The following is a 19700-nucleotide window of genomic DNA, read 5'->3' as shown; positions in this document are numbered from 1 at the left end:
TGTGATGGTAGTGGGGCTTTGTGTTCTTAGATCCTTTGGCTGTTTGCTTGCTCGCCTTGGATTCATTCTAGTCTTTGAGTATAACTGTGCCGAAAATCCCAGTACAGCTTTTATTGACATTTGTGTTTGTCATTTGATCACTGAGCCATGTCAGATCTGTTGTATGGAAACTCTTAAGTTTTTCTGGGCTTAAAGAAATGCATGTCATAATGATTTATAAAGCTATCCTTGAAGCAGACATATGCCCACCATCAGTACTTAAGCCTTCATTTCTTGTTCGAGGGTTTTTAATTTTTGTTCGCCCTTTTGGGGTTTTTCAGATGTTTGTCTGTGTTAAAATAATGCAGTTTAGTAAAGTTTCTTTACTGATGAGAGGTCTTTTGTAGGTGGATAATTATAGTCTTTGTTTCAGGAGTACAGTGTCAGGGTGCTGTAGTATCTAGTTCTTGATGATTCAGTTGCTTTCTTTGTTGAGCTCCTTGGCAGTGCATTGCTGTTAGTCCATGTTTTATGCATTTCATCTCCTAGTCATAGCTGTCCTGGGTGTAAAGTTAAACTGTGTATTTTTGATTTAAAGTTTATTGTTGAATTAGTATTGTAAGCTCTAAGTGGTTACTTCCGAGGGATTTGCACAAATGTGAAAACTCTGTGCGAACGCCTGTTTATACACTTGAAGTTCATTCTTAGTTGAGGGTGGCAACTTCACTAGGAGCTCCCTCCTAAAGTGCTACAGCCTTAGAGTTGATTATATTAAGTTGAAGGGTGCAGGGGACACAGTTACTTGAATGAGGGGAGTAAGGCTGCTTTTCAGTGCAAAACAATGCTTTTAAGTGCAAAATAATGCTTTTAATTTTCAGAAATGCTGTTTTGAACGTGAATGTTGTTTTGGGTTACATTGTGTTTGCACAGTTGACCTGTACCATTCTTCCACCACAGTAGTTTCTGCTTGACACCTTATTATATATTGCAGATGACATATTTTGACTGCCTCCTTTTTTTCCATGTATGAATCGTATTGCTTCATTTTTGTCTGACCAGTTTTTATAGCTTTCTAGTGAGTTGCAGTGTATCCAACAGCATGAAGGTGACTTACAATTAGGTGACGTTTATAATGTGAAAAATAGCTTTTGTATCTCATCAACACTTAGATGAGCTGTTGATCTCTTTCTTTGACTCATATTGTAGACCAATAACTAATCTAAGCATTGGTGAGCAAGCTTTCTCCATTTTTTTAAACAGTGTAAATGCTTTATTGTAAAATATTTCAGTGACATTCTGTGCATTCTGTATGCATAGTGCACTTGTTATTTCGGCATTGATTGCTGATAAACATCTGATTTATAACATTTTTTATACAAGAGTAATAAAGCAGCACTATATCAGACAATTAATGATTGCAGTCACTTGTCAATTATTTGTTATTGTTAAGAATTCAGACCTAAATTTAACCATCCGTAATTTCATCCTGTCTTAATGTAATGCCCTTCTGTTCAGGAGTGACTCCTAGATGTTCTCATGGCTGCAAACCTTGTATGTTTTTTCCATTGGAACTTAAAACACTTTTAAACACATTATGAATGCTTTAATTAAGCCTTTTAGCTGTTTTTTTTTTGTTTTGCATTTTATAATATAGGTAGCCCTCTTTCTTTCTTTCTTTGACTGTATGTAACCACAGATCTCAGAAATACTTAGCACTTTAGTTTTTCTTATTTACAGTTGATTGCATTTCTATACACATTTCTTTTATTCTTTTTAAGTTCTGTGATATTGTATGTAAAGCTAGAAATTATCTGGTTAATGAATATGCATATATTGTATGTCTGTAGACTTGATTCTTATTAATATGATTTTTTTCCACTCTCCTACCCAGCTAACAGCTAAGTGACCAAATAACTAAGGTGTACTGTCATGGCAATTACGTTGTTGTGTAAGATATGCATTTGCTGCAAAATATTTACTGGACTGAACTTATAAGGATTTCTGCTATTTGAAAATTGAGTCTTACTTTTGGCTGTATCATTTGCTAGTCATAAGAAAAGATATTGTGACAATTCCTGCCTTGTTCTGCTTTTAATATATTGCTTTCCTGTTATAAAGAATTTGCTGCCCTCGTTATGGTGAAAGAATGCAATCAGAAAGTGACTGGGGAAAGCGTTGTGTTGATAAATTTGACATCATTGGTATTATTGGCGAAGGAACTTACGGTCAAGTGTACAAAGCCAAGGACAAGGATACAGGTACTGTTCGGAAACCATGTCCAAAATAAAGATTTAACAGAGCAGATGAATGTTAGTTGTTAAGAATATTTCCCAAAGGTAGTACCTTTAATGCTTCAGAATGTAGTTGCTGTAGACTAGCTCGTAATAATGACCAAACACAGATGGCCATTTTTGGATGCTTGAGTCTGCCCCCCCCCCCCCAAAAAAAAAAAAGGATTTCTAAGCAGTAAGCGGGTACTTTGCGGGAGTTACAGATTTCTCTAAAAGCCATTGAGTAGTGACTGTCCCTTTTTATTTAGTACTTACCAGTACTACCACTGTAGTGATTAATCATTTCACATCATCTGTACACATTAATATGTACTACCACTGTAGTGATTAATCATTTCACATTATCTGTACACATTAATATGTACTACCACTGTAGTGATTAATCATTTCACATCATCTGTACACATTAATATGTACTACCACTGTAGTGATTAATCATTTCACATCATCTGTACACATTAATATGTACTACCACTGTAGTGATTAATCATTTCACATTATCTGTACACATTAATATGTACTACCACTGTAGTGATTAATCATTTCACATCATCTGTACACATTAATATGTACTACCACTGTAGTGATTAATCATTTCACATCATCTGTACATATTAATATGTACTACCACTGTAGTGATTAATCATTTCACATCATCTGTACACATTAATATGTACTACCACTGTAGTGATTAATCATTTCACATTATCTGTACACATTAATATGTACTACCACTGTAGTGATTAATCATTTCACATCATCTGTACACATTAATATGTACTACCACTGTAGTGATTAATCATTTCACATTATCTGTACACATTAATATGTACTACCACTGTAGTGATTAATCATTTCACATCATCTGTACACATTAATATGTACTACCACTGTAGTGATTAATCATTTCACATCATCTGTACACATTAATATGTACTACCACTGTAGTGATTAATCATTTCACATTATCTGTACACATTAATATGTACTACCACTGTAGTGATTAATCATTTCACATTATCTGTACACATTAATATGTACTACCACTGTAGTGATTAATCATTTCACATAATCTGTACACATTCTCAGTAAGGAGAACATCGATGTCTGTGCTGTAACTGAAACCTGGTTCAAGGCTCCTGAGAGCACCCCGGCACTATTAGGTTTTACCTCATATCATGCGTTCCGGCCCCAAAACCCGGACCACACCACAAAAGGAGGGGGTGTATCCATATTCATAAAGGATACCCACACCTCCAGGTTGGTGGCAACGCATAAGCTCGGAAACCATCCAGGTGCAACTAACCATAGGCAAAACTGCTCTACAAATTGTAGCATGCTACAGGCCACCCTCTCAAACTCAGGAACCCCACACAGCCTTCCTGAAGACACTGGAGGGTATAAATGTATCTCCAAACACCATCATATTGGGTGACTTCATCTACCCGAATATAGACTGGGAACATTACTCAAGCGCTAACTTTCTAACCCAATGGTTCCTGGAGTTCATAAATTCAAATGCCATGGAACAGCTAGTCACTGTTCCCACGAGAGGAGAAAATATACTAGATCTCATTGTCACAAACATGGGGACAAAATGCTCCACATCGGAAGTATATCCCTCATTGGTGAGATCTGATCATAAACTAATCTCACTGGAAATCCACATCCCGCCCCCACCCCAAACAAAAAAGACCATAGTGAAGAACTTCTCTAAAGCAAACTTCACACTACTCAAGACTGGTGTGGTATCCTTCAAGGCCCCTGAGCCAGTGGAAACCACAACCCAAGCTGCGGAAGCCCTTACAAATGCCTTCTATGAACACCTCCAGGACTGCATGGATCAGGCAATCCCAAATAAAACCAAGACTCTTTCCACAAAGGGCAAGCGTCCAGTCTGGTGGACCCCAGCCATTAACAAACTTTACAATAAGAGGAGAAAGCTATTACATGATAGAACAAAATCCATAAAAGGGAAGTCACCCCTGATCATTATTAGTAAAAAAATATGAGCACTCATAAAATCAACTAAGGCCAATTTTGAGAGAAAAATTGCCATGGATTCAAAGGACAGTCATAAGGCCTTTTTCAGCTATGTTAGGAACCTGGGTGGAAACTCCCAGATATGCTCAGAATTAGTCCAAAATGATACAAAAATCACTGAACCCACAGACATTGCCAACATACTGGCAGACAGGTTCAGTGCAAACTTCACCCCCCCCCCTAAAGGAGAGATAACTATCCCAGCCGAGTGTAGCCTCCCGGACATCTCAAATGCGCAGGTGAAAGCTGCTCTCTCTAAAGCTAAAAACACAGCATCAATGGGACCGGATGGTGTCCCCGGCTGTGTGCTACACGAGCTAAATGAGGAATTAAACCCGCACATAAGGCAGCTGTTTAATCTCAGCCTTACCACAGGATACGTGCCCAAAGAGTGGCGTATGGCAACTGTGGTCCCACTCCACAAAGGCGGCGCCTCTATGGACCCTGGTAATTACTGCCCCATAAGCTTAACAAGTCTAGTCTGCAAAGCTATGGAGAGGATCATAATGGAGCTCATAAACAAAGATATAGGGGACTTGCAGACATTGGACCCGACCCAGTTTGGTTTTGTCAAGGGAAGATCATGCCTTTTGAACTTGGTCGACTTCTTCGAAACAGTCACCAAGGCCATTGATGAGGGAAAGGCAGCCCATACAGCCTACCTTGACCTTGCAAAGGCTTTCGACACAATACCCCACTCGGGTATTGTAGAAAAACTTACCAGCTTAAATGTAAACCCATATGTCACAAGATGGGTTGCAAACTGGCTTAAGGACAGAACCCACAGGGTTAGAGTTGCTGGCGCTGTGTCAGACTCCAAGCCGGTCACAAGTGGTGTCCCACAGGGCTCGGTCCTTGGCCCCTATTGTTTGGCATCTACTTCTCAGAAGTACAGGCCAACATGGGAGGACTTTGGCTGACAAAGTTTGCAGGCGACTGCAAACTGGGCCATAGTGGAAAGTGCATCGGACACGGATATCCTTCAGAAGGGACTCACGGAAACAGATAGCTGGTGCCAGAGCCATGGCCTGAAGTTAAACGCCAAAAATGTATAGTCATACCCTTCGGGAAAAACAAGGTAACCCCAAGCTACCATATAGGTGGCAATCCACTAAGCACAGAAGAGGTTATCAGGGACCTGGGAACCCAGGTTGACAGTGGCCTTTCTTTTGACACTCACGTTGCTAAAGTGGTTAGAAAGACCTTCTACATTGCCCACCTGATCATGAAGGGATTCACATCCAGATCTAGTGAGGTCATTGTTCCCCTGTACTCTTCACTTATCAGACCAATGATCGAGTACAATGCCCCATTCGGCATGTATCTCACCCGATATCTGCAGCAATTGGAGAGACCCCAAAAGTTCCTCACCAAAAGGATAAAGGGACTCCAAAATCTGTCATATGCTGCCAGATTGAAGAAACTCCAGCTCTATTCAGTCGCATACCGTCTGCTCAGAGGTGACATGTGCCTGACATACAAGGCCATGTCCAACCCGGAATTAATGGACATGCTCCACCTCAAAAAATCCAAATCCACCAAAACCACTAGAGCAAGCGACTTAAACCTTAGCACGGATATAAATAGGACGTGCTGGAGGGATAGATTTATCACTCAGAGACTCCCTATGCTGTGGAATAAAATCCCGGTCCATGTGAGGCAGAGCACCTCGCTGACTCTGTTCAAGAGAAATCTAGACCTGTGGATGGGAGATCGTAGGTTTACCCCGGGAATCATCTCTGTGTCACTGCTGGACAGAGGCACAACAAACTAATGGGCACAGTATTTTTTCATATAAGGGGTGGCGTAAGCCACAAAAATTTGGGCTAGGCTTATAAATGCCTTAGGGCAGATAGCCTAGTATAAACCTATGAACATTAATATGTACTACCACTGTAGTGATTAATCATTTCACATTATCTGTACACATTAATATGTACTACCACTGTAGTGATTAATCATTTCACATTATCTGTACACATTAATATGTACTACCACTGTAGTGATTAATCATTTCACATTATCTGTACGCATTAATATGTACTACCACTGTAGTGATTAATCATTTCACATTATCTGTACACATTAATATGTACTACCACTGTAGTGATTAATCATTTCACATCATCTGTACACATTAATATGTACTACCACTGTAGTGATTAATCATTTCACATCATCTGTACACATTAATATGTACTACCACTGTAGTGATTAATCATTTCACATTATCTGTACACATTAATATGTACTACCACTGTAGTGATTAATCATTTCACATTATCTGTACACATTAATATGTACTACCACTGTAGTGATTAATCATTTCACATCATCTGTACACATTAATATGTACTACCACTGTAGTGATTAATCATTTCACATCATCTCTACACATTAATATGTACTACCACTGTAGTGATTAATCATTTCACATCATCTGTACACATTAATATGTACTACCACTGTAGTGATTAATCATTTTACATCATCTGTACACATTAATATGTACTACCACTGTAGTGATTAATCATTTCACATCATCTGTACATATTAATATGTACTACCACTGTAGTGATTAATCATTTCACATCATCTGTACACATTAATATGTACTACCACTGTAGTGATTAATCATTTCACATTATCTGTACACATTAATATGCTTTTGGGCATGTGCAACAGTTATTTTCCGTAATCCCTCGATAGCATTTTCTTCTAATTCATTTACCAAAGTTAGCTGCATTCAGACCCTTTTTATGTACTGTTGTGCCCTTCTTTACTGTGCAGCCCCATGCCTAGTTGCATAGAGTTGACATGCCTTTGTGTTACCTTTCTGTGCTTTTGGAAGCATCTTTGTAACAGTGCAGAGAAAAAATCTTCAGTGTTCTAAGTTAAAAATAAAAAGAGCTTAGATATGTGATGCATCTTGTTTATGTATTCTGTTTCCCCTGCACCTACTGACCATCAAAGTTGCATTTGTTGTGTATCTACTTGTTCCTTTTGTGGGGTGAGAGCAGAGCTTTGTTACAATGGAGCTGTCATCCAGGCAGCCTTGTGTAAGTGTAAGCCATACTGTTCCCTTTGTGAACTCAACAGTGCCCAAGAGATGGGTGCGCAACTGCATGGGTTGAGGTTTGCAAGTGATGTTACCCCCAGAGCCCTTTCTCTTAAGCAGAAACTTGAATTTTCATTTGTGGTTGCCTTAGTGGAATATGGAATGAGCACACATTTCCAAGCACACACCTCCAGTTCTGCCCAGAGAGCTGCCTTCTGTAACACCTTTGTTGCTGATTGCATCCATGTTGTCTCAGTTATTAGCTTGGCTTCATTAACCAAACCCACCTGTATTAATGACAGAATATCCCTTTCTAGTGTCCTGAAGTTGAGGGCAAGAAAATTGAGTCCATGGTAATATGTAATGCAAGTTTTTTTGTATTGACATGAGTTTTTTAATGATATTTTAGAACATTTAAGAAGGTATTTAAAGTAGGGTTTGTAAATGTTTTATTATGTCAATTATATGGTAAAACCTGTTTTATTATTGTTGGCGTTTTATTGCTTACTACTTAGGAATTTTTGTGGTTTGCCGTTTTAGACATTTCAACTTCCTGTTTATGCACTTTTTTTTAATTTTTAATTATCATTTTCCATTCCCAGTTAAATTTTTAACTTAATTTTTATGTTTATTATTGCTAAGCTGTTAGAAAAGGTTGTATTTATATGATAGACATTTATTGACATGTGCAATCTCTTACATGGCTTAAATTGTTTAGCTTGTTCATTTTATTGTCTTAAACACTGTTGGTTAATTTGAATTTATTTAAAGAACTTAAGGTGTTTAATTTACTGGTATATCAGTTTCTGAAGATGTCCAGTTAAATAGTTGGACAAAAAAAATTACCTTGTCACCACAATCAACAGAACATGCTGGAAAGATAGATTCCTGTCCCAGAGACTTTCCTATACTCTGGAACAAACTACCTATCTATATCAAACAAAGCTCCTCATTAGCACTGAGAAATCTTCATGATTGGATGGGAGATAGGAAATTCACCCCGGGGATCACTTCCGTGGCTCTGCCTGACAGAGGCACAGGAAAATAATTTTCTTGGTTGGCAAAAGCCAGGGTACCGTTTGACTAGGCTTATATAGACCCTAGGGCCAGTAGCCTAGTACCTACCTATGAACCTATTAGTATTCTAAATAAAGTTGCCTCTCCTTTCCTCCTTAAAATTCAATCAGTAAGTTAACACTATCGATCTTGGTTTCATTTCTGTGTACCACTAAGCTACTTATGTGATGCTTATTTGTTCCATTTTTTGCAGTATATTGTTGCTTCTGTTTATTTGCCACTTTGGGAAGATATGAAATGCAACACCAGTACTGTTAAGTGATCACTTGTAACAATGATCTGCATTATGCAGAAATGCAGGCAGCAGAGAAGTAATGGACTGCTTGCAGTATCTAGTCATTATTAGCATAATGTAAGTATATCTCTGTCTGTATATATGTAGATAGCGGTAACACACTCATAAAACACTGTGTAAATATGTTGAACTGTTAGCTCTTTGGCCTGGATCATTACTGAAAACGGTCATTTAGCCTGCCTATCTTCATGGTTATCAAACGTTTAAATAAATCAAAAGTACATTTTACATCCACACTCATTGTGAACTTAAGAATCACTTCATAATGTGCCTGCTGTTCTGAATCTGCGTAACTGACAATTGTTTCTCTTTTCCTGGGCTACCAGTAAAAATGGTATATTCCAAGTGTCCTGTTTATTTATCAAAGTAAAATAAAATATGGCTTCCGTTGTATATATACTACTTTATTGTACAATCTCTGTATATTCACAGATGAACTGGTAGCTCTGAAGAAGGTGCGACTAGACAATGAAAAAGAGGGGTTTCCTATCACTGCTATACGTGAGATTAAAATCCTCCGTCAGCTAAATCACCCCAGTGTTGTCAACATGAAGGAAATCGTGACAGATAAACAAGATGCTTTGGATTTTAAAAAGGACAAAGGTTGGTTGCAAATGCTAGAAATGATGTTATAACAGCATTGTATATGTTTTATGCAGACATCCTCTGTGCAGTGTTCATACACATTTTATTTTGTAGATCTTGGATGATCTTGGAGAGAGTTCCTAAATCTTCACAAAGTTTTGTTTTCATTGTTTTGGTTCTCCAGTTCCTGGCTGGTATGCCTTTTCTGTGAAATCCATATATCCTCCGTGTTTCTCTGTGAATTTTTACCAAGTGCTGTAGATATTAAATAATCCAGTCCATCCAAATTAACAGTAGGACTGGTATGCTTCAGGCAGAAGTTGCTTGGCACCCAAGACTCTCAAAGGCTCAAAAACTGCCCTCTTATTTTCCATAATACTATGCCTCCCCCCACACCAGATCTTGTTTGATGCATTCCAGCAAACATTGAGTGGTGCTTTTAAGCTCATTTTTCACAAAATAGGCAAGTGTTTTGTTTCTTTTGAATTTCATGAAAGTATTAACTACATTCAGGTTGGTTCTTTTCAGTTACTGTATGAACAGCATTGTAGAGTTTAAGCCATACTCCTCTGCTTTACCTCATTATTAGGAATGCCCCTCATTTTGAGTACTACAAGTTCTGTGTTCCTCACTTTTCTACACTGAAAGGATTTTACAGCCATTCATTGTTAAATTATTTTAATAAATAATATTAAAGAATACTGAATCATATTCGTTCATTACCAGAACTATTTTTTAAGTGTGAAAAAGCAGATGTTCATCGTGTTACACTGCTGCAGTCATTACACTTGGGATATCCTGCCGTCAGGTGGTTCCCCGGTCGGCCTGAGTTCCAAAGTCTTGGTCTGGCGTCGGTTGCTGTCCCCTCCTCCCTGACATCAGTGCGACGGGTATATAAGATGCAGCCAACACCATTTTCTTCAGTCTTTCTTGCCGCACGGTGCCCGAAGCAAAAGCAGTTTGCAAGTGCCGGTTGGCCGACTCCTGAGATTTTCATTCCGAATCCAGAACCAAAGTCTTCTACAAAGCTAAGTACCCCGTTGGGGAAACTTTTTCTTGCCTCAGACCAATGTCAGTAAAAGTTAATAACTGTATTTCTTGTGGGAAGCAAGTACCTCATAAGGATTTCCACTCCTATTGTATTCCATGCCTAGGCCCAGACCACGACGTCACTGGTTGTCTGTTTTGTGCTAGGTTTAACAAGCGCACTATTAAATGTCTGTTTGAGTTTGCCCGACATTATTTTGGCAGAAAATTCAATTACACCATGCCGTCAGAACTTCCAACGACCGGAATACATAAAAAGCGCAAAGACAAGGGCAGGCATCTGAGGCCCAAAACTGACGATGAGGCCTCTTTTAGGCCGGTCGCCGGTTCTCTGGTTTTCAGCGAGGCGTCTGCGCAGCCCCTGACGACCGCTTCCACAAAACCACCGACCACCTCCGACTCTCACGTGGAGCTGGCTGGGCCTTTGGACGCTCTAGGTTTTCAGCCCACAGAAACTAACCCTTCAGAGGGAACCGAAGTAGCTGAGCACTCTACAGCTTCAGTGGGTGTTTTCAGACCTACCCAGTTAACCATTAAACCCTCTGCTAAGTCTAAGGCCCCCTTAAAAACAAAGAAACAGATACAGCATTCTCCAGGACAGGTTTCCATGCCTAAGAAACAAATGCTCAAAATGGCCGAAGACCTAATCACCCTGATCAGGGGGTCCCATCCCCCTCCTGATAAAAGGCCCAGACAGGATGCAGACTATGAATCCTCCGACCAGGTGTCCATTTCTTCAGATTCATCCTCAGACCTAGGATATTCTTTACCCCCTTATCAGGACTCTGATGCTGAGGAATCAGTTCCACCAGCCTCTCCGCCTGAGGACTACTCCTTTGGGGAGACCTTACATAACATGAGGGAGCATTTCCACTGGGAAGGCCAGGATTACTCAGAATCCAAGAAAAGGCTCAGAGACGTCCTTTTATTGCCTCAACACAGACCCCTTGCTATTCCGCCAGTGTTAGATATTGTGGGTGATGTGTACACTGAATCCAGCTTAAACCCTGACTCCTTACCACCAGCCCCAGTTAAACCTGATAGATATTACAGAGTCCCTGACTCTCACAAATTTCTGTATAAAAGCCCTTTTGCTGACCCTGAAACTATTTCTCAGGGACCGAAAGGGATTAAGGCCTCATCAGCAAAAAACCCAGTTCCCTCTGACAGAGATTCCAGAGCATTAGACAGATGGGGAAAGAAAGTATATACGTCTGCAACTTTAGCAATGATTGCCTTAAATTGCCAGTTTCACATGCTAAAATATCAGCAATTTTTGATGTCTCAGTTGAAACAAAAGATGCTTCCAGATTCAGATTCTTTTAGTTTTAAAGAAATGCAGGATTTATTGCATGCAGCTCAACAAGTGGGAAAACATACTTTGCAATGTGGATTTGATTCCTTAGAGGCCTCCTGTAGAGCAGCAGTTACAGGCTCTGTCATTGGAAGGCATGCTTGGTTAAAAGAACATACGTTACCAGATCATGTTAAGGCAAAATTATTGGATGCACCTTTGCAGCGGGATGTATTGTTTGGAGTTAAGGCAGAAGGAGGTATTAAAGAAGATGGAGGATAAGGCAAAATCTATGCAAACGGTGAAGGATTTCTTACAGGTTCAGCCTCCTCATTTTAGCAGAAATTGGCCAACAAAGAATTGGTCCTTTCCAGTCACATACAGACCTCAAAGGGGCAGATACAGACGTCCAAGCGGTAGAGGTCAAGCACAAGGTCCTTACAGGCCTCGACAATGGGGTACACCAGGCCAGAAAGAAGGGGAAGACAGGCCACAACTTTATAAAAAGCAGCCTCAATGACTTCCCACTACAGCTGCCAAACAGCTGTCTCTTGGCAGCCCCCTTAGGAGGAAAACTGGCACTTTTCTATCACAATTGGCATTGCATCACCAAAGACAAATGGGTTCTCAACATTGTATCTCAAGGTTACAGGTTCCACTTTCACACACTGCCAAGGTTAAAAGGAATGCCAAATCTGCCACCAAATCAGTGGGCAGAGGCTCAAAAACAAATTACAGCACTCGTGGACATGAGAGCTATTCAGAAGGTACCACCACAGGAGCAAGGACAAGGATTTTACTCAAGACTCTTTCTGGTTCCCAGAAAGGACAAAGCCTGGAGACCCATTCTGGATCTTTCTTCTCTAAGCACTTACCTAGATGTTCCAAAATTCAAAATGTGGAAAAGAAATAAAGAATAAGTTTGTTAGTTGTGTAAGATCACAGGACAAATATTATTAATAATAGATGCAGAATTTGTACAACTTTATTTCCTTTTATCCTGGAGTGTGGAAGGAGCTTAACCAGGAAGTCTTGAAGTGGGATTTTAGTTGTATTCTAAATGATTGTATGTTTAAAGATAATGTTCTAGTTTGAGGCAAGGGGTTACATAGTTTATAGACATATGAAGAGTATAGCAACTCACGTGCACTGTTATCGGAGTTGAGAAGTGGTGTTAACTTTAGTGTAGTAGTCCTAACCAGATGGAGTAAACGGAAGTCTTTTGGTTCTGCTTGAAAAGCATAGTACTCTTAAAGATTATATTATTTTCTATTAAATGGGAGGGTTGCCCTGAGACTAGCATAAGAAACTGTTCAGTATGAAGTGGTACAACACTGATTTGTAACAAGTGGGTTTTCTAAAAAAGGTTGCCAAAGCAGAAACTCAGTAGATATATCCATTTCTTTAACAAGGAAGCAAAATCTAGAATAAGTATTTTTAACGAAGAAGGTAATAAACTAAATGCTTTGAATTTTTTTCAAGAAAGGAAATAAATTTAAATGAGCAAACCAAGTTTCCAGTTTGAGATTTTACCACATTATTCCATAAATGGGAGTATCAGATGATTTGAGATCGTAGTGACCTGAAATCATAAGAAACTTACTAATCATGGATACATGATAAAAATGACTGGTAGTTTTATATTTTTTAATTAAGTCAGTTTGTATAAAATTTACTGATTTATAATGAATAAATGATGCAAAATTCAAAACTGTATACAAATTTCACTCAGCAAAGTACATAGAATATATAAATCCACAAACAGATCTGATGACTAATTTCAACTATGAAATAGATTAGTTTGTCTGTTAAAAAAGGAAAAAAAGTTGAAACCCCACCTCTTCACCGCTAATGTACATGCTCAGCACAGAACTAAACAAATGGAAGTTTGATTATTATTTTAGGCCACCTTTACTTTAGAGTTCAGAGAGTCTGTTCAGGCCAGATGTTCATTGTGTTTCACTGCTGCAGTCATTACACTTGGGTTATCCTGCCGTCAGGTGGTCCCGCAGTCGGCCAGAGTTCCAAAGCCTTGGTTCGGCGTCGGTTGCTGTCGCTTCTTCCCTGACGTCAGTGCATCAGGGGTATATAAAATGCAGCCGACGCCATTTTCTTCAGTCTTTCTTGCCGCGCGATGCCCGAAGCAAAAGCAGTTCGCAAGTGCCGGTCGGCCGACTCCTGAGATTTTCGAAGTCGAATTTCAGAACCGAAGCCTTCAATAACGCTAAGTACCCCATTGGGGAAACTTTTTCTTGCCTCAGACCGATGTCAGTAAAAGTTAATAATTGCATTTCTTGTGGGAAGCAAATACCTCATAAGGATTTTCATTCTTACTGTATTCCTTGCCTAGGGCCAGACCATGACGTCACTAGTTGTCGGTTTTGTGCTAGATTTAGCAAACGCACTATTAAACATCGGCTTGATTTCGCTTATTTTGGCCGAAGGTTCAACTATACCATGCCGTCGGAACAACCGACAACCGGAATACACAAAAAACGCAAAGACAAAGATAAGGACAGGCATCCGAGGCCCAAAACCGACGATGAAGCCTCTTCTAGGCTAGTCGCTGGCTCGTCGGTTCTCAATGAGGCGCTTTCGCAGCCCCTGACACCCGCTACCTCAGAGCCACAGGCCGCCTCCGACTCCCACGTGGAGATTACTAGGCCTCTGGAAACTCAAGGTATTGGGCCTACGGAAATTAACCCCTCAGATGGGTCTGGAGCCACTGAGCAGGCATCGGCTTCTGAGGGTGTTTTCAGACCTTCACAGATTACCATCAAAACTACAACTAAGTCTAAAACTCCATTAAAGACAAAGAAACAAGTACAACATTCACCTGGACAGGACTCCATGCCTAAAAAACAGATGCTCAAAATGGCCGAAGACCTAATTACTCTAATCAGGGGTTCCCATCCCCCTCCTGATAAAAGGCCTAGGCAGGATACAGACTATGACTCCTTTGACCAGGTTTTCATTTCTTCTGATTCCTCTTCAGACCAGGGATACTCTTTACCCCCTTTTGAGGACTCTGATGCTGAAGAATCAATCCCTTCAGCCTCTCCTCCTGAGGATTACTCTTTTGGGGAAACTTTACATACCATGAGGGAGCATTTCCATTGGGAGAGCCAGGATTATTCAGAATCCAAGAAAAGGCTCAGAGATTTTCTTTTATTGCCTCAACACAGGCCCCTTGCTATTCTGCCTGTATTGGATATTGTGGATGATGTGTTCTCCGAATCCAGTTTTACCCCTGATTCTTTGCCTCCAGCACCAGTCAAGCCAGATAGGTACTACAGAGTCCCTGACTCTCACAAATTTCTTTATAAAAACCCTGCTGTTGACCCAGAAACTATTTCCCAGGGTCCCAAAGGGGGTAAAGGCTTCCACTGCTAAAAATCCAGTTCCCTCTGACAGGGATTCTAGAGCATTAGACAGATGAGGGAAGAAAGTTTACACTTCTGCAACTGTAGCAGTAAGGGCTTTAAATTGCCAGTTCCACATGGTTAAATACCAACAATATTTAATTTCTCTGTTAAAACAGAAAATGCTTACAAGCTCAGAAAGTCCTGATTATAAGGAAATGCAGGATTTATTGCATGCAGCTGAGCAAGTGGGAAAACATACACTGCAATGTGGTTTTGATTCTTTAGAGGCTTCTTGTAGAGCCGCAGTTACAGGATCTGTGATTCGAAGGCATGCTTGGTTAAAAGAACAAGGTTTACCTGATCTTGTTAAGGCAAAATTATGGGATGCTCCTTTACAACATGATATTTTGTTTGGTGTCAAGGCAGAAGAGGTATTAAAGAAAATGGAGAATAAGGCAAAATCTATGCAAACAGTGAAGGATTTCTTACAGGTACAGCCACCTCGATTTAGCAGAAATTGGCCTTCAAAAAATTGGTCCTTTCCAGTGTCAGACAGGCCACAAAGAGGCAGATACAGCACCCAAGAGGCAGATCTCAGCCCCAAGGCTCTTACGTCACATCAGTGGGGTGCTTCAACCCCAAAAGGAGGAGAAGACAAGTCACAACCTTATAGGAAACGGTCCCAATGACTTCCCCCTTCAAATGCCAAGCACTTACCTTTTGGCCGCTCCCTTAGGGGGAAAACTAGCACTTTTTTCTCACAATTGGCATATGATCACCCAAGACAAATGGGTTCTGAATATTGTGTCTCAAGGTTACAGGTTCCACTTTCACACTCTACCAAGGCCAAAAGGAATGCCGGACCTGCCACAAAATCAATGGGCAGAGGCACAAAAACAAATTACAGCCCTCATGGGCATGAGAGCTATTCAAAAAGTGCCACAACAGGAACAAGGACAAGGATTTTACTCAAGAATTTTCTTGGTCCCCAGAAAGGACAAAGCCTGGAGACCCATACTGGACCTATCTACTCTAAATACTTACCTGGATGTTCCAAAATTCAAAATGTTGACACTACAGCAGCTTCTTCCCGTGCTGGGCAAGAAGGCTTGTCTTGTTACCTTGGACCTTAAAGAGGCATACCTGCATGTCCCAATCAGACAAAATTGCAGAAGATACATCAGATTTATAGCAGGCTCAATGCATTATCAATTCTCTGCAATGCCCTTTGGCTTATCTGCTGCGCCCAGGGTCTTCACAAAATGCCTGGCACCAGTAATTGCATTTTGCAGACAAAAAGGAATGCAAATGTATCCCTACTTGAACGACTGTCTTATTCAAGCAGAGAGCAAGGACATTCTTCTAAAGCATCTGGCGTTTGTAAAAAGATTGCTAATTTGCCTAGGGTACACAGTAAACGAAAAGAAGTCAAAACTAGTGCCATCACAAGAGATAATATTCCTGGGTGCCAGCTTAAATACAATGGCCCAGATGGCTTATCTCACACCAGACAAGCAAAGACAACCGACTTAGTACTTTCATTTGATGGCAACAAAAACCCAACTCCCTGCAAGAAAAATTCTGCAGGCCTTGGGGTTCATGGTGTCCTGCATATTACTAATACCATATGCCAGACTGCATATGAGGAAACTACAATGGTACCTTAAAAGTGTTTGGACTCAACACTGTCACAGTTTGGAAACAGTAATACCATGTATTCCCTACCTACAACAGAAGTTTTGATGGTGGGCACAGGCAATGTCACCACAGCAAGGGACAGCCTTTCACTTTACCCACAGCCAGGCAGACACTAACAACAGATGCTTTGGATTACGCCTGGGGAGCACACATGGCAGGAAAATGTATTCAGGGCAAGTGGCCCACATACCAAATACATCTTCACATCAATCAAAAAGAGATGCTAGCTGTACAAAATGCCCTAACAGCTTTCAAGGACCTTCTGCATCCAGGACAACTATTACTAAAGACGGACAACACCACAGTTATGTGGTACATAAACAAGCAAGGGGGCACTCATTCTTATCCCCTCTGCAGACAAGCCATGACTTTGTGGAACACAGCACTGACCTATCAAGTTCATCTGCAAGCACAATTCCTGCCAGGAAAGAAGAATTCTCTGGCAGACAATTTAAGCAGAAACATTATGGATCCTCATGAGTGGAAATTAAATCCACAAGTATTCAGCATAACACAAAAATGGGGGCGCCCAGACATAGGTTCATAGGTTGGTACTAGGCTATCGGCCCTAAGGCCTATGCAAGCCTAGCCATAACAATTCCCTGGAAATATTTTCCCACAATATTTACTTCTCTGGGCCCCTGTCTAGCAGGGCGACTGACATGATCCCCAGGGTGAATTTCCTGTCTCCCATCCAATCATCAAGGTTCCTTTTGAAGACGGCCAATGAGGTTCTCTGCTTGACGTGTATGGGCAGTCTATTCCAGAGTATGGGGAGTCTCTGGGTCAGGAACCTATCCCTCCAGCATGTTTTGTTCATTGTGATGATAAGGTTTAGATCCCTGGAGCGTGTGGCTCTGAGGGATTGGGATTTCTTTAAGTGGAGCATGTCCAACAGCTCAGGGTTTGACATGGCCTTGTATGTTAAGCAGAGATTGCCTCTGAGTAGACGATATGCCACAGAGTATAGCTGGAGTTTTTTTAGATGGTCAGCATATGGCATCTGCTTTAGGCCTGTGATCCTTTTAGTGAGGTATTTCTGCGGCCTTTCCAGCTGTTGCAGATGTCTTGTGAGGTACATACCAAATGGGGCATTATAATTGGTCTAATGAGTGATGAGTACAGTGGGACAATGACCTCCTTTTTTCTGGATGAAAAGGCCTTAATGATGAGGTGTGCCACGTAGAAGGATTTCCTGACTTGTGGCGATGTGGTTATCGAAAGTGAGACCACTGTCCACTTGTGTCCCTAAGTCTCTCATCACACTTTTGATGTTTAGTGTCCTGCCACCTATGTGGTAGTTCATGGGTACATGTTTTTTTCCGAAGGGGATGACTATGCAATTCTTGGCATTAAGCGTGAGCCCATGGCTCTGGCACCAGGCATCTGTTTCTGTAAGCCCCTTTTGTAGAATATCCATATCATTTGGGGATTTAGTAATGTCTCCCAGTTTGCAGTCATCTGCAAACTTTGTTAGCCAGAGTCCCTTAGTGTTGGCCTGTACTTCAGAGAAGTAGATGCCAAACAAGAGTGTTCCCAGGACTGAACCTTGAGGTACTTCACTTGTCTGGAGCTGGATTTGGAGTCGGCTACTTTTACAGTCTGGGTTCTTGTCAGTAAGCCAGTTGGCAACCCATCGAGTGACATGGGGAATATATGCTCAGCTTAGTAAGTTTATCTATGATTCCAGAGTGGGGGATGGTGTTGAAGGCCTTGGCGAGGTCCAGATAGGCTGTGTGGACCGCCTTACCCTCGTCCACAGCTTTGGAGACCGATTCAAAGAAGTTAGTCAGATTCAGGAGACAGGATAGGCCCTTCACAAACCCAAACTGGGTGGGGTCCAGTGTCTGGAGGTTGCCAATGTCTTTGTTTATATGTTCCATGATAATGCGTTCTATGCCCTTGCAGATCAGGCTTGTCAGACTGATTTAACGGTAGTTCCCAGGATCCAAGGTGGATCCTCCCTTGTGGATCGGGATACCTGTAGCTGTGCGCCACTCAGTGGGCACGAAGCCTGAGGTGAGGCTATGATTAAACATGACACTTAGGTGGGGTGCCAGTTCATTTTGTAGTTCATGTAGTACACAGCCTGGGATGTCATCTGGTCCCATGGATGCTGTATTCTTAGCTTTGGAGAGTGCTGTTTCTACCTGTGTGGCTGTGATTATCGGAATTTGGCAATCTTTTGGTATTGAGATGGGCCCTTTAGGGGGTGAGAGGGGAGTGAAGTTGGCACTAAATCAATCTGCCAGGATATTGGCAGTATCTTTGGGATCAGTATATTTAATGCCATTCTGTTGTAGCTCAGAGCAGATTTGAGCATTGCCATTTAGATTCTTGACATAACTATAGAATGCCTTGTGGTTGTCTTTGGAAATTTTATTTTCGTAACTAGGTTTTGAGGATTTTAAGAGGGATCTCAGCTTCTTACTGAGGCTGGTGAGGGAGTTTTTTGCATCCTGGGATTTTCCTCTCCTCTGCAACAGTTTCTTCCTTCTGTTGTATAGTTTGTTTATAGCAGGAGACCACCACATTGACTTCCTTTTTTTGGAGAAGAGCATCTTGGTTCTATTTGGGATGGCACGATTCATGCACAAGTGGATGTGCTCGTACAGTGCTTTAGTGTAGGATTCTGCAGTCGAACTTCCAAATCCCGTCTGCGTGGGTGTTGTGAAGTTTGTCACTTCTGACTTCAGTAGCATGAAGTTGGCTTTGGAGAAGTTTTTTTAAGGAGGTTTCCTTACTGGGGGGTGGGGGTGGGATGTGGATGTCAAGGGTAATTTGCTTATGGTCAGACCTGACCAATGAGGGTGCGACCACTGGTTTAGAGCATCTGTCTCCCATGTTGGTAATGACCAGGTCTAGGATATTGGAGCCCCTGGTGGGACAATGGATTAGTTGATCCAGGGCATTGGAATTTATGAATTCCAAGAACCGTTGGGAAAAGGAGTTGGTACCCGAGTAGTTT

The 19700-nt window shown here is 41.0% G+C and overlaps 1 protein-coding gene across 3 annotated transcripts in view; it reads left to right on the top strand.

Annotated features, from left to right (window-relative positions):
• Positions 1-19700, top strand: part of CDK12 (cyclin dependent kinase 12) — a 719108-nt gene that overhangs the window by 390431 nt on the left and 308977 nt on the right. For all 3 annotated transcript variants that reach the window (XM_044055049.1, XM_044055050.1, XM_044055051.1), the window contains 2 exons: positions 2098-2237; positions 9176-9346. In XM_044055049.1, coding sequence (XP_043910984.1) covers positions 2098-2237; positions 9176-9346 — 311 coding nt within the window. The remainder of the gene's footprint in view (positions 1-2097; positions 2238-9175; positions 9347-19700) is intronic.

The sequence above is a fragment of the Protopterus annectens genome, chromosome 13.part0, assembly GCF_019279795.1.
Source record: "Protopterus annectens isolate FY-2018-M chromosome 13.part0, PAN1.0, whole genome shotgun sequence".
NCBI classification, from domain to species: Eukaryota; Metazoa; Chordata; order Ceratodontiformes; family Protopteridae; genus Protopterus; species Protopterus annectens.
This window is presented reverse-complemented; position numbering and strand designations above follow the sequence as displayed.